The sequence below is a fragment of the Pseudophryne corroboree genome, chromosome 7 (assembly GCF_028390025.1).
Source record: "Pseudophryne corroboree isolate aPseCor3 chromosome 7, aPseCor3.hap2, whole genome shotgun sequence".
NCBI lineage: Eukaryota > Metazoa > Chordata > Amphibia > Anura > Myobatrachidae > Pseudophryne > Pseudophryne corroboree.
Window position 1 is genome coordinate 343,426,226 of NC_086450.1, and position 13,883 is coordinate 343,440,108.

A 13,883-nucleotide genomic window follows, 5' to 3' on the forward strand; every position below is an offset into this window, starting at 1 on the left:
AGGTAAGCATCCTTGATGTCCCAGGATACCATGTAATCCCCCTCGTCCAGGCTTGGAATAACCGCCCTGAGCGATTCCATCTTGAACTTGAATTTTTGTGTTCAAGGATTTTAAATATAAAATGGGTCACACCGAACCATGCGGTTTCGGTACCCCAACCCGTGTGGAATAGTAACCCCGTCCTTGTTGAAGTAGGGGCACCTTGAGTATTACCTGCTGGGAATACCGCTTATTAATTGCCTCTAGCACAGCCTCCCTGCCTGAGGGAGTTGTCAGCAAGGCATATTTTAGGAAACGGCTGGGGGGAGACATCTCGAATTCCAGCTTGTACCCCTGAAATACTACTTGAAAGAAACAGGGATCCACCTGTGAGCGAGCCCACTAATTGCTGAAATTTTTGAGACGGCCCCCCACCGTACCTGGCTACACCTGTGGAGCACCCGCGTCATGGTGTGGCCTCACAGGAGGCGGGGGAAGAATCTTGATTCTGGGAACAGGCTGACTGGTGCAGCTTTTTTCTCTCTACCCTTGTCTCTGTACAGAAAGGAAGCGCCATTTGACCCGCTTGCTTTTCTGAAGCCGAAAGGACTGTACCTTTGTCTGTGAGGAAACCTGAGGTAAAATTATTTCTTCCCAGCAGTTGCTGTGGATACGAGGTCCCAGAGACCATCCCCAAATAATTCCTCACCCTTATAAGGCTCTCTATGCGCTTTTTAAGTCAGCATCACCTGTCCAGTGACAGGTCTCTAATACCCTCCTGACAGAATGGACATTACATTCATTTTGGATGCCAGCCGGCAAAATATCCCTCTGTGCATCCCCCATATATAAGACGACGTCTTTAATATGTTTTTATGTTTGCCAACTAGTATCCCTGTTTGACAGGGTCACCGACCACGCTGCAGCAGCACTATCTGCAGGTCTCAGTCTAGTACCTGAGTGTGTAAAATAAGATTTTACTTACCGATAAATCTATTTCTCATAGTCCGTAGTGGATGCTGGGGACTCCGTCAGGACCATGGGGAATAGCGGCTCCGCAGGAGACAGGGCACAAAAGCAAGCTTTTAGGATCACATGGTGTGTACTGGCTCCTCCCCCTATGACCCTCCTCCAAGTCTCAGTTAGGTACTGTGCCCGGACGAGCGTACACAATAAGGAAGGATCTTGAATCCCGGGTAAGACTCATACCAGCCACACCAATCACACCGTACAACTTGTGATTTTAACCCAGTTAACAGTATGATAACAATGAAGTAGCCTCTAAAAAAGATGGCTCACAACAATAATAACCCGATTTTTTTGTAACAATAACTATGTACAAGTAATGCAGACAATCCGCACTTGGGATGGGCGCCCAGCATCCACTACGGACTATGAGAAATAGATTTATCGGTAAGTAAAATCTTATTTTCTCTAACGTCCTAGTGGATGCTGGGGACTCCGTCAGGACCATGGGGATTATACCAAAGCTCCCAAACGGGCGGGAGAGTGCGGATGACTCTGCAGCACCGAATGAGAGAACTCCAGGTCCTCCTCAGCCAGGGTATCAAATTTGTAGAATTTAGCAAACGTGTTTGCCCCTGACTAAGTAGCTGCTCGGCAAAGTTGTAAAGCCGAGACCCCTCGGGCAGCCGCCCAAGATGAGCCCACCTTCCTTGTGGAATGGGCATTTACAGATTTTGGCTGTGGCAGGCCTGCCACAGAATGTGCAAGCTGAATTGTACTACAAATCCAACGAGCAATAGTCTGCTTAGAAGCAGGAGCACCCAGCTTTTTGGGTGCCTACAATATAAACAGCAAGTCAGACTTTCTGACTCCAGCCATCCTGGAAATATATATATATATATATATATATATATATATATATATATATATATATATATATATATATATATATATATATATATATATATATATATATATATATATATATATATATATTTATTTTCAGGGCCCTGGCAACGTCTAGCAACTTGGAGTCCTCCAAGTCCCTAGTAGCCGCAGGCACCACAATAGGTTGTTTCAGGTGAAACGCTGACACCACCTTAGGAAGAAACTGGGGACGAGTCCGCAGTTCTGCCCTGTCCGAATGGAAAATCAAATATGGGCTTTTGTAAGACAAAGCCGCCAATTTTGACAATCGCCTGGCCTAGGCCAGGGCCAACAGCATGGTCACTTTCCATGTGAGATATTTCAAATCCACAGATTTGAGTGGTTCAAACCAATATGATTTGAGGAATCCCAACACTACGTTGAGATCCCACGGTGCCACTGGAGGCACACAAGGGCTGTATATGCAATACTCCCTTGACAAACGTCTGGACTTCAGGAACTGAAGCCAATTCTTTCTGGAAGAAAATCTATAGGGCCGAAACTTGAACCTTAATCTACACCAATTTTAGGCTCATAGACACTCCTGTTTGCAGGAAGTGCAGAAATCGACCTAGTTGAAATTTTTTCGTGGGGCCTTCCTGGCCTCACCCACGCAACATATTTTTACCACATGTGGTGATAACGTTGTGCGGTCACCTCCTTCCTGGCTTTGACCAGGGTAGGTATGACCTGTTCCGGAATGCCTTTTCCCTTTGGATCCGGCGTTCAAACCGCCATGCCGTCAAACGCAGTCGCGGTAAGTCTTGGAACAGACAAGGTCCCTGCTGGAGCAGGTCCTTTCTTAAAGGCCGATGCCACGGTTCCTCTTGGAACAGACATGGTACTTGCTGAAAGCAGATCCCTTCTTAGCTCCCGAGGCCATTAGTCCTCTGTGAGCATCTCTTGAAGTTCCGGTTACCAAGTCCCTCTTGGCCAATCCGGAGCCACGAGTATAGTTCTTACTCCTCTATGTCTTATAATTCTCAATACCTTGGTTATGAGAAGCAGAGGAGGGAACACATACACCGACTGTTACACCCACGGTGTTACCAGGACGTCCACAGCTATCGCCTGAAGGTCTCGTGACCTGGCGCAATACCTGTCCCATTTTTTGTTCGGGCGGGACGCCATCATGTCCACCTTTGGTCTTTCCCAACGGTTCACAATCATGCGGAAAACTTCCCGATGAAGTTCCCACTCTCCCGGGTGGAGGTCGTGCCTGCTGAGGAAGTCTGCTTCCCAGTCGTCCACTCCCGGAATGAACACTGCTGACAGTGCTATCACATGATTTTCCGCCTAGCGAAAAATCCTTGCAGTTTTGCCACTGCCCTCCTGCTTCTTGTGCCGCCCTTTCTGTTTACGTGGGCGACTGCCGTGATGTTATCTCACTGGATCAATACCGGCTGACCTTGAAGCAGAGGTCTTGCTAAGCTTAGAGCATTATAAATTTGCTCTTAGCTCCAGTATATTTATGTGGAGAGAATTCTCCAGACTTGATCACACTCCTTGTGTGACTGCTCCCCAGCCTCTCAGGCTGGCCTCCGTGGTCACGAGCATCCAATCCTGAATGCCGAATCTGCGGCCCTCTAGAAGATGAGCACTCTGTAATCACCACAGGAGAGACACCCTTGTCCTTGGATATAGGGTTATCCGCTGATGCATCTGAAGATGCGATCCGGACCATTTGTCCAGCAGATCCCACTGAAGAGTTCTTGCGTGAAATCTGCCGAATGGAAGCGCTTCGTAATAGGCCACCATTTTTACCAGGACTCTTGTGCAATGATGCACTGACACTTTTCCTGGTTTTAGGAGGATCCCGATTAGCTCGGATAACTCCCTGGCTTTCTCCTCTGGGAGAAACACCTTTTCCTGGACTGTGTCCAGAATCATCCCTAGGACCAGCAGACGTGTCGTCGGAACAACTGCGGTTTTGGAATATTTAGAATCCACCCGTGCTGTTGTAGAACTACTTGAGATAGTGCTACTCCGACCTCCAACTGTTCTCTGGACCTTGTTCTTATCAGGAGGTCGTCCATTTTCTTTGAAAACGAATCCTCCTTTCGGTCATTACCTTGGTAAGGACCCGGGGTGCCTTGGACAATCCAACGGCATCGTCTTGAAACTGATAGTGACAGTTCTGTACCACGAACCTGAGGTACCCTTGGTGAGAAAAGGCAAATTTTAGGACATGGAGGTAAGCATCCCTGATGTCCCGGGACACCATATAGTCCCCTTGTTCTTTGCTATCACTGCTCTGAGTGACTCCATCTGGATTTGAACCCTTGTAAGTGTTCAAATTTTTCAGATTTAGAATAGGTCTCACCTAGCCTTCAGTACCACCATATAGTGTGGAGTAATACCCCTTTCCTTGTTGTCGGAGGGGTAATTTTATTATCACCTGCTGGGAATACAGCTTGTGAATTGTTTTCAATACTGCCTCCCTGTCGGAGGGAGACATTGGTACAGCAGACTACAGGAAACTGCGAGGGGGGAAACCTCTCGACATTCCAATCTGTACCCCTTGGATACTACTTGTAGGATCCAGGGGTCCTGTACGGTCCCAGCGTCATGCTGAGAACTTGGTAGAAGCGGTGGAAGGCTTCTGTTCCTGGGAATGGGCTGCCTGCTGCAGTCTTCTTCCCTTTCCTCTATCCCTGGGCAGATATGACTCTTATAGGGACGAAAGGACTGAGGCTGAAAAGACGGTGTCTTTTTCTGCAGAGATGTGACTTAGGGTAAAAAACGGTGGATTTTCCAGCAGTTGCCCTGGCCACCAGGTCCCATGGACCGACCCCAAATAACTCCTCCCCTTTATACGGCAATACATCTTTGTGCCGTTTGGAATCTGCATCACCTGACCACTGTCGTGTCCATAAACATCTTCTTGCAGATATGGACATCGCATTTACTCTTGATGCCAGAGTGCAAATATCCCTCTGCGCATCTCGCATATATAGAAATGCATCCTTTAAATGCTCTATAGTCAATAAAATACTGTCCCTGTCAAAGGTATCAATATTTTTAGTCAGGGAATCCGACCAAGCCACCTCAGCTCTGCACATCCAGGCTGAGGCGATCGCTGGTCGCAGTATAACACCAGCATGTGTGTGTATACTTTTTAGGATATTTTTCAGCCTCCTATCAGCTGGCTCCTTAAGTACGGCCCTATCCGTAGATGGTACCGCTACTTGTTCTGCTAAGCGTGTGAGCGCCTTATCCACCCTGAGGGGTGTTTCCCACCGCGCCTTAACTTCAGGCGGGAAAGGGTATACCGCCAATAATTTTCTATCGGGGGAAACCCACGCATCATCACACACTTCATTTAATTTATCTGATTCAGGAAAAACTACAGGTAGTCTTTTCACCTCACACATAATACCCTTTTTTGTGGTACTTGGAGTATCAGAAATATGTAACACCTCCTTCATTGCCCTTAACGTGTGGCCCTAAAAGAAAATACGTTTGTTTCTTCACCGTCGACACTGAAATCAGTGTCCGTGTCTGGGTCTGTGTCGACCGACTGAGGTAAATGGGCATTTTACAGCCCCTGACGGTGTTTGAGACGCCTGGACAGATACTAATTTGTTCGCCGGCCCTCTCATGTCGTCAACCGGCTTGCAGCGTGTTGACATTGTCACGTAATTTCCATAAATAAGCCATCCATTCCGGTGTCGACTCCCTAGAGAGTGACATCACCATACAGGCAATTTGCTCCGCCTCCTCACCAATATTTTCCTCATACATGTCGACACACACGTACCGACATACAGCACACACATAGGGAATGCTCTGATAGAGGACAGGACCCACTAGCCCTTTGGGGAGACAGAGGGAGAGTTTGCCAGCACACACCAAAACGCTGTAATTATCCAGGGACAACCTTTATATAAGTGTTCCTCCCTTATAGCATTTTAATATATATACATATCGCCAAATCAGTGCCCCCCCTCTCTGTTTTAACCCTGTTTCTGTAGTGCAGTGCAGGGGAGAGCATGGGAGCCTTCCCACCAGCCTTTCTGTGAGGGAAAATGGCGCTGTGTGCTGAGGAGAATAGTCCCCGCCCCCTTTTCGGCGGGCTTCTTCTCCGGAGTTTTAGATATCTGGCAGGGGTTAAATACATCCATATAGCCTCAAGGGCTATATGTGATGTATTTTTCGCCATACAGGTATTATACATTGCTGCCCAGGGCGCCCCCCTCCAGCGCCCTGCACCCTCCGTGACCGCTGTGTGAAGTGTGCTGACAACAATGGCGCACAGCTGCAGTGCTGTGCGCTACCTGATGAAGACTGAGAGTCTTCTGCCGCCTGGTTCCGGACCTCTTCATCTTCAGCGTCTGCAAGGGGGGTCGGCGGCGCGGCTCCGGGACGAACCCCAGGGCGAGCCCTGTGTTCCGACTCCCTCTGGAGCTATGTCCAGTAGCCTAAGAATCCAATCCATCCTGCACGCAGGTGAGTTGAAAATCTCTCCCCTAAGTCCCTCGATGCAGTGAGCCTGTTGCCAGCAGGACTCACTGAAAATAAAGAACCTAAAAACTTTTTCTAAGTAACTCTTTAAGAGAGCCACCTAGATTGCACCCTTCTCGGCCGGGCACAAAAACCTAACTGAGACTTGGAGGGTCATAGGGGGAGGAGCCAGTACACACCATGTGATCCTAAAAGCTTGCTTTTGTGCCCTGTCTCCTGCGGAGCCGCTATTCCCCATGGTCCTGACGGAGTCCCCAGCATCCACTAGGACGTTAGAGAAATACAGACTTCAGGATAGCCTCCTGTTTTTTATCAACAGGTACCTATTAAAGTGGCCGTATCCTAAGACGGCAGTGCCACCTTTTTTGACAAACGTGCGAGCGCCTTATCCACCCTAGGGGATATCTCCCAGCGTAACTTATCCACCTGGCGGGAAAGGGTACGCCATCAGTAACTTTTTATAAATTACCAGTTTCTTAACGGGGGAACCCACGCTTTCACACACTTCATTTATTCATCTGATGGGGGAACAAAACACTGCCTGTTTTTTTCTCCCCAAACCTAAAACCCATTTTTAGAGGTGCTTGGGTTAAAGTCAGAAATGTATAACACATTTTTTATTGCCGGGATCACGTCACGGATGTTCCTAGTGGATTGTGTATATGTCTCCACCTTGTCGACACTGGAGTCAGACTCCGTGTCGACATCTGTGTCTGCCATCTGAGAGAGCGGGCGTTTTTGAGCCCCTGATGGCCTTTGAGACGCCTGGGCAGGCGCGGGCTGCGAAGCCGGCTGTCCCACAGCTGTTACGTCATCCACCCTTTTATGTAAGGAGTTGACACTGTCGGTTAATACCTTTCACCTATCCATCCACTCTGGTGTCGGCCCCACAGGGGGCGACATCACATATATCGGCCTCTGTTCTGTCACCATATAAGCCTCCTCATTCAACATGTCGACACAGCCGTACCGACACACCGCAGACACACAGGGAATGCTCTAAACGAGGACAGGACCCACAAAAGCCCTTTGGGGGGACAGAGTAAGAGTATGCCAGCACACACCAGAGCGCTATATATATATACAGGGACTAACTGAGTTATGTCCCTAATAGCTTTTATATAATATACTGTATACAGTGCCAATTTTAATGCCCCCCCTCTCTTTTCCCTCTTACTGTGCAGGGAAGAGCCAGGGAGCTTCCCTCCAGCCGAGCTGTGAGGGAAAAATGGCGCCAGTGTGCTGAGGAGATAGGCTCCGCCCCTTTTTCGCGGCCTATTCTCCCGTTTTTTATGGAATTCTGGCAGGGGTATTTACCTCATATATAGCCCCTGGGGCCATATATTGAGGTATTTTAGCCAGCCAAGGTGTTTTTATTGCTGCCTCAGGGCGCCCCCCCCAGCGCCCTGCACCCTCAGTGACCGGAGTGTGAAGTGTGTGAGAGGAGCAATGGCGCACAGCTGCAGTGCTGTGCGCTACCTTGGTGAAGACAGAGTCTTCATGCCGCCGATTTTCCGGACCATCTTCTTGCTTCTGGCTCTGTAAGGGGGACGGCGGCGCGGCTCCGGGATCGAACATCAAGGCTGGGCCTGCGGTCGATCCCTCTGGAGCTAATGGTGTCCAGTAGCCTAAGAAGCCCAATCCGGCTGCAAGCAGGCGAGTTCGCTTCTTCTCCCCTTAGTCCCTCGCTGCAGTGAGCCTGTTGCCAGCAGGTCTCACTGAAAATAACAAATTCTAAGACTATAACTTTCTAAGAGCTCAGGAGAGCCCCTAGTGTGCATCCAACCTCGGCCGGGCACGAAATCTAACTGAGGCTTGGAGGAGGGTCATAGTGGGAGGAGCCAGTGCACACCAGGTAGTCTAAGATCTTTCTAGAGTGCCCAGCCTCCTTCGGAGCCCGCTATTCCCCATGGTCCTTACGGAGTTCCCAGCATCCACTAGGACGTTAGAGAAACTAAGTTACAAGTCTTACTGTCCCATTAAAATTGAGACATCAAGAAACCTTAAAATGGGTACACCACATTGATGCAAAAGTCTAAGCAGGAAGGCTAGACAGTCAACATATAGCACACTACAGTTAAACAATGTAAGAAATAAACCCCACTACAAATGCATGCCTCAAACAGATGAGACTGTCAAATGCAGTCCAAGAGGTGGGTGATTATAGATTTGTCATTCTATCTGCTAACATGGCAGCATAATGGTCAGCCAGCCACTAGAGGCCTTAAGCAGGTAACATTGGAAGGCACCAGAAAGTTTTGCTTCCTGCTGCCGCACAGAGGGCCTTGACTGGTCACATCTGATGCGACCATGTCAGTCTTACTTTATGTACCCAAATAGATGAAGCTCTACCATATTGGACAAACTTACTTGTAAGTTTCATATTTGCGTTGTGGTATAAACACATACACCAAGCGGTTCTCATGGAGTGAGACCAATGTCTGAGGGACTTACCCAAACTGACGTGAAGGCAGGAGGTTGTTTTGCCACTTCTCCAGATCCTTCAGCTGCACATCAAATCTGGGACTGATGACGCCACACTGCAAATACATAAGATCAGACCATGCTTCTGTACATGCATACTGATTTAACATTACTAAATGAATATTTAAAAGTGTACTCCAAGACAGCCATAGGAGTGTTGCGTGTTTGCCATTCTAACAAAGTATGTATGACAATAAGAAGCTGTTTTCTGTAGCATCCTACAGGGTAACAGCTGTAATACAAGTCCTTACCCAGAAAAGATAAAACCAGCTGCGGGGAGGGGCACAAAGCAACAGTGGGCAGGAGGAGATTTCTCCCAACACAAGAACACAGCCTTAATGTTTATTTTGAGAGAATATACAGCCAAGACACTTAGTAATACAAGTGAACTGCCTTATTTTACCAGGTCACACGTCAAATGTTTGACTTTTTAGTTTTTTAAAGGCATATACACGAGCCATGTTTCATCTGTAAAATGTAGGGATTATTTACTAAGGGCCAGATTCAATGTTCTCCCCCCTCCCTCGGCAATTCTAACATTGCTGCCGACAGGCGCGACAAGTTCATTTCAGCTCATTATTCCCAGGGGGTAGCAAGCTGAAATGCGCATAGAGACCCATTTGGACGCCCAAACATTTCTTTTCACCCCCGCGCCCATTACTTTAGTTGGGTTTAGGTGCTCTGCGCACCTAAACCTGACTGTAATGGGCGCGATAACTGGGGGCATTTGAATATCACACCCTGATCTCCTATCCCTTTAGAAGGGGGATCGAGGGTGCAATAAGATTTGAATTCCCCCCCCCCTGTGTGTCTGGTTCTAAAATAGGACGATGCTGAACAAGTCTTTGACAGACGTTTAAAGGCAATGTTTTATCTAACCGTGTAAAATCATTGCCCTTTTAAGATTTTGGGTATAAACATGATCAGAAGCGCTGGGCTTTAGAACCAAATGCTCCATAAATAAACCCTGTTACCTCTTGCAAGGAAGAATCTGTTTCCATAATACTGAATTAGACAGTAACAAACCTATTTGTCAGCCAGAAACGACCAAATAAAAATGTAACAATTTTTGCATTTTGAAACATTGTGACAATGTACCCACATGAACATGTTCTTACACACAAGCGCTGCTGTATATAGCCTAACAGAAGTACACAAGTCCTAAATGGTAAAGACCACAGCCAATGAAATTAAAAAAATAAAAATTTAGCCTCCTCCCTCAAACTAGCAACCCTGAGTGATCACCACACTCACTGGTTAACTACAGATTGGACTACAGTAACCTATCTGGACTCCCCGACAAACACCCCTCTCCACTCCAAATCTATCCTTAATACTGCTGCCTGGCTCATCTTCCTCTCCAATCGTACTAAATCTGACTTCCCTCTAATAAGCCCTTCAGGATACAATGCAAGCTTCTTACAACTCACATACAATGCCCTCACACATTTACATATCTGACCTTACCTCCCTTTACACTCCCACTCTTCGTAACAGAAATACATGCCACCTCTCCTGCCAAATGATTACTTCCTGCCTCCAATATTTTGGTTGTGGTGCTCCCTACCTCTAATTCTCTACCTCTCCTTTATCAGACTCTCAAAAGAGCTCTCAAGACCCACTTGTTCATCAAACCCAGCTATCTCATCCTAACCGTCTGGTCCTTACTCCTTTCTACACTGTCACCCCAGTCTGCCCCTCCCTTTTAGAACGTAGGCTCACAAGCAGGGCCTTCTCCCCTCATGTGCTTTTCTCTCTCAGGCCATTTTCTACGCTATACAACAGCACCCAAAACTCAGTTTCTGCCACCATGAGGATTATTTCAGTGTCCTGTCCTCTGATGCAGTAAAGTTTATGTACCATGTACTTGACCTACACTGTGATGTACTCCAAGTCATTGGTTGCCTGTTTCGCTCATTTGTTTGTTTATGTAGAAACATAGAATTTGACGGCAGATAAGAACCACTTGGCCCATCTAGTCTGCCCCTTTTATCCTTTAGGCAACTTTGTTACCCTTGTAGTACCATATACACACAAACGATAATGACAACAAAAAAGTCTCTGAGGGGGATATTCCATTACCAGTGAAAATGCATCGGGTGTAAAAAAAAAAAATAATAAAAAAAAAAAATTAAAAAAAAATTCCTTTTCACCCAAAAACACGGCTGCCAGGTGAAACGGAGAAGTTTCAGGGATTTTGCTTGGCCTGCCTGAGGCAGGTGAAACAATTCCCCAATAAGCTGCATCGCGCGCCAGCATATTGGGGCTAATTGAGTAGCCCCCGGCGAGACAATTAAATCAATAATCGCAGGTAATTTAATATCCCCTTATTGCCAACACTAATGCCTTCATCACTAGTGCAGGCCTGGCCAACTTGCTGCGCTTCAGCTGTTTTGAAACTAAAGTTCCAGCACATCTGCCCGGCGATCAGTTGATAAAGCATGCTGGTCCTTACTACAGCAAGAGAGCCACAGGATGGCCAGGCCTGCACTAGTGTTTCACACACAGGAAAACTCAAGTTCAGAAGCCAATCTAGCACTGTTTACACATTCCCATCTACTGACTGGTTATTTAGAACTAGCAGGGGAGAAGTCTAAACTACAGGGCTCAAGCACAGTAGTTCCAGCTGCAATAAAGGTTGGGGACAGTGAGATACTTAAATGGTACCTTCATTCACAAAATGAATTTCTACCCCATTTACAGGGTGAGCACATAATTCATAGTTACTGTTCTACCGCTTTTACTTTTAACTCAAAAAAATATTCAACCTGGATTCAATTCACTGCTAGCCCTAACTAATGGGCCAAAACATTAGCAATTGGCCGCTGAGGTGCCAGACGGGCGATCCAGCAGGGGGGGGGGGGGGGGTTTCTTCACTCCACGTCACCCAACCCCGTAGCCCTGCATGCCAATATGGACAAGATTGACCATATTGGCATGCAAGTATAAGCGACCCAGCACCAACGATGAACAAGCGCAGGGCCGTGCATCATTCATCGTTTGTGCCTACACACTGAACGATATGAACGAGTTCTCACTCATTAATGAACGAGAACATTACATAGTCTTCCACACAAACTGAAGCAAATACCACAACCTTTACAGTAAATCTATCAGATAACGTTTTATAGAGTCTATCAACTGCACCGCCACTTACGTCAAAGTCAGTCTGAATTCTCCAAGCAACCTGCTGACTTTGGGTCATCTACACCTACTTAATATGCAGCACCAAAGCAATTTATACTCTACAAGCAACATTTATGAACTGCAGGACATTAAAATAAAAAACAAATAAGAGCAAAAAGCCACAATACATAAAACTTCGCATCTATACAGGAGCACAGCCCTGAAACATTTCTAAACACTGGTACTGAACTGTGGGGCAGATTTATTAAGCTCGGTGAAGTGATAAATTGGAAGGTGATAAAGGACCAGCCAGTCAGCTCCTAACTGTCATTTTTCAAACCCAGCCTGTGACATGGTAGTTAAGATCTGATTGGCTGGTCCTTTATCACCATCCACTTTATCACTTCACCGAGCTTAATAAATCTGCCCCTGTATTAGCTTGTTTATTAATGCCGATTCAGGTGGAATATTACCACTTCAATGATAGAGCTACAAACCTAACTGCTGTTAATTCTAGCCTGAGCAATGAAATTTCACTTTATTTAGCTTTGCACCATGCAAGTGAAAGGAATTTGCTTAGGATTTAAGGCAAAGCCACATGAGGGAAACCACAACCGCTCACCTTGTTAAGTCTGCCTGTAAGATTGACAACAATTTTTCCGGCCCTGTGATCATCAATTATTTCAAATTCTCCAATGTAGCCTGCAAAAAACAGACAAGTTAGGAAGCACTGCAACAAAAACGTATGTGCTAGCTTCAACAATAAATAGGAAGCAACCACCAGCAAGGAGCTCAATCATGGTTTTACACAAGAGCCACCTTTTCTGACTGAACCGTTATAAACACCCCCCGAACACACTCAAATTACCCTCTGTGGTAGGGAATGCCTTACATCAGCGGTTCTCTTCCACCACCCCAACATGTTTTCCATATCACCCTGCATGTTGCACTGTGTAGTCACATTAAAAGTCCGCAGGTGACCTGGAAAACATGAACTGTGTGGGGTCCAATGGACAGTTTGAGAACCTCTGCATTACATGAATGCAAGTGTGGGCATAGAAATGTCAGTAAAGGATAGATCTGTACAAATAAACCACATTTAATTGTAAAAAAAAAAAAAAAAAAAAAAACATTTCTTACCATGCTTCATCATCACTGTAAGGAATCGCACGATCACTTTGGAGCATGGCCTGATGAGAACCTGTCGCTTACCACGTTTCTCTGCATTATTGATGCTTTTCAGAGCATCTGCAAGGACATTCATGCGCACCATGGTGCCTGCAATAAAACAATGCATTACTACATCAGTGACCATTCTGCACATTACCACCAATTATTACTGTAGTACTGCAAGCCAGTAGATTGACAGTGTTAGTACCTAAGTGTTTAGGAACACTACACAATAGACTTAACGAGTATGAAAGCAAAGCATAAATTCAACGCCTCTCTCCAGAAAGATATTCAGCACCATCAGTTTCAATTCAGTAGTATGATCTACCAGCAGACAGATCAGATTGAATTCAATACTATATGGTGTTACAGTTCTAATGGTTGTAACGCTAAATGTACAAGTTTAGAGCAACATAAATAAGCACTGAAGCTAGAGACGTGGGAATAAAACTGACCGCTTCATTTTACACCAGTGTCAGCCAGACTAGGACATACCAGCGGCATCACCGAACACAGCAGCAAGGCTAGAAACCTCAACATGACAACCAGGCTTAACTGACTGCAGAACTTAAGGATTGGTTACTGAAGAACACAGACATAACATCCTCAGCCAGAGAAGGACGTCCTTAGAGACTATGGGGAAGATGCAACAAGCTCAAGCTTTCTGAGAAGTGGAAAAGATGCCCATATCAAACCAGCTTCTACCTATCATTTTAGAAAAATACCCAAATGCTAACTAGAAGTGGATTCATTGCTATGGGCAACAG

At 46.3% G+C, this 13,883-nt stretch overlaps 1 protein-coding gene across 1 annotated transcript in view; it reads right to left on the reverse strand.

Moving 5' to 3' along the window:
- Window positions 1–13,883, reverse strand: part of RPS15A (ribosomal protein S15a) — a 32,037-nt gene that overhangs the window by 17,199 nt on the left and 955 nt on the right. The window contains exons 2-4 of the mRNA XM_063934389.1: window positions 13,087–13,224; window positions 12,569–12,648; window positions 8,791–8,876 (exon numbers count right to left, since the gene is read on the reverse strand). Coding sequence (XP_063790459.1) covers window positions 8,791–8,876; window positions 12,569–12,648; window positions 13,087–13,219 — 299 coding nt within the window. The 5' untranslated portion in view covers window positions 13,220–13,224. The remainder of the gene's footprint in view (window positions 1–8,790; window positions 8,877–12,568; window positions 12,649–13,086; window positions 13,225–13,883) is intronic.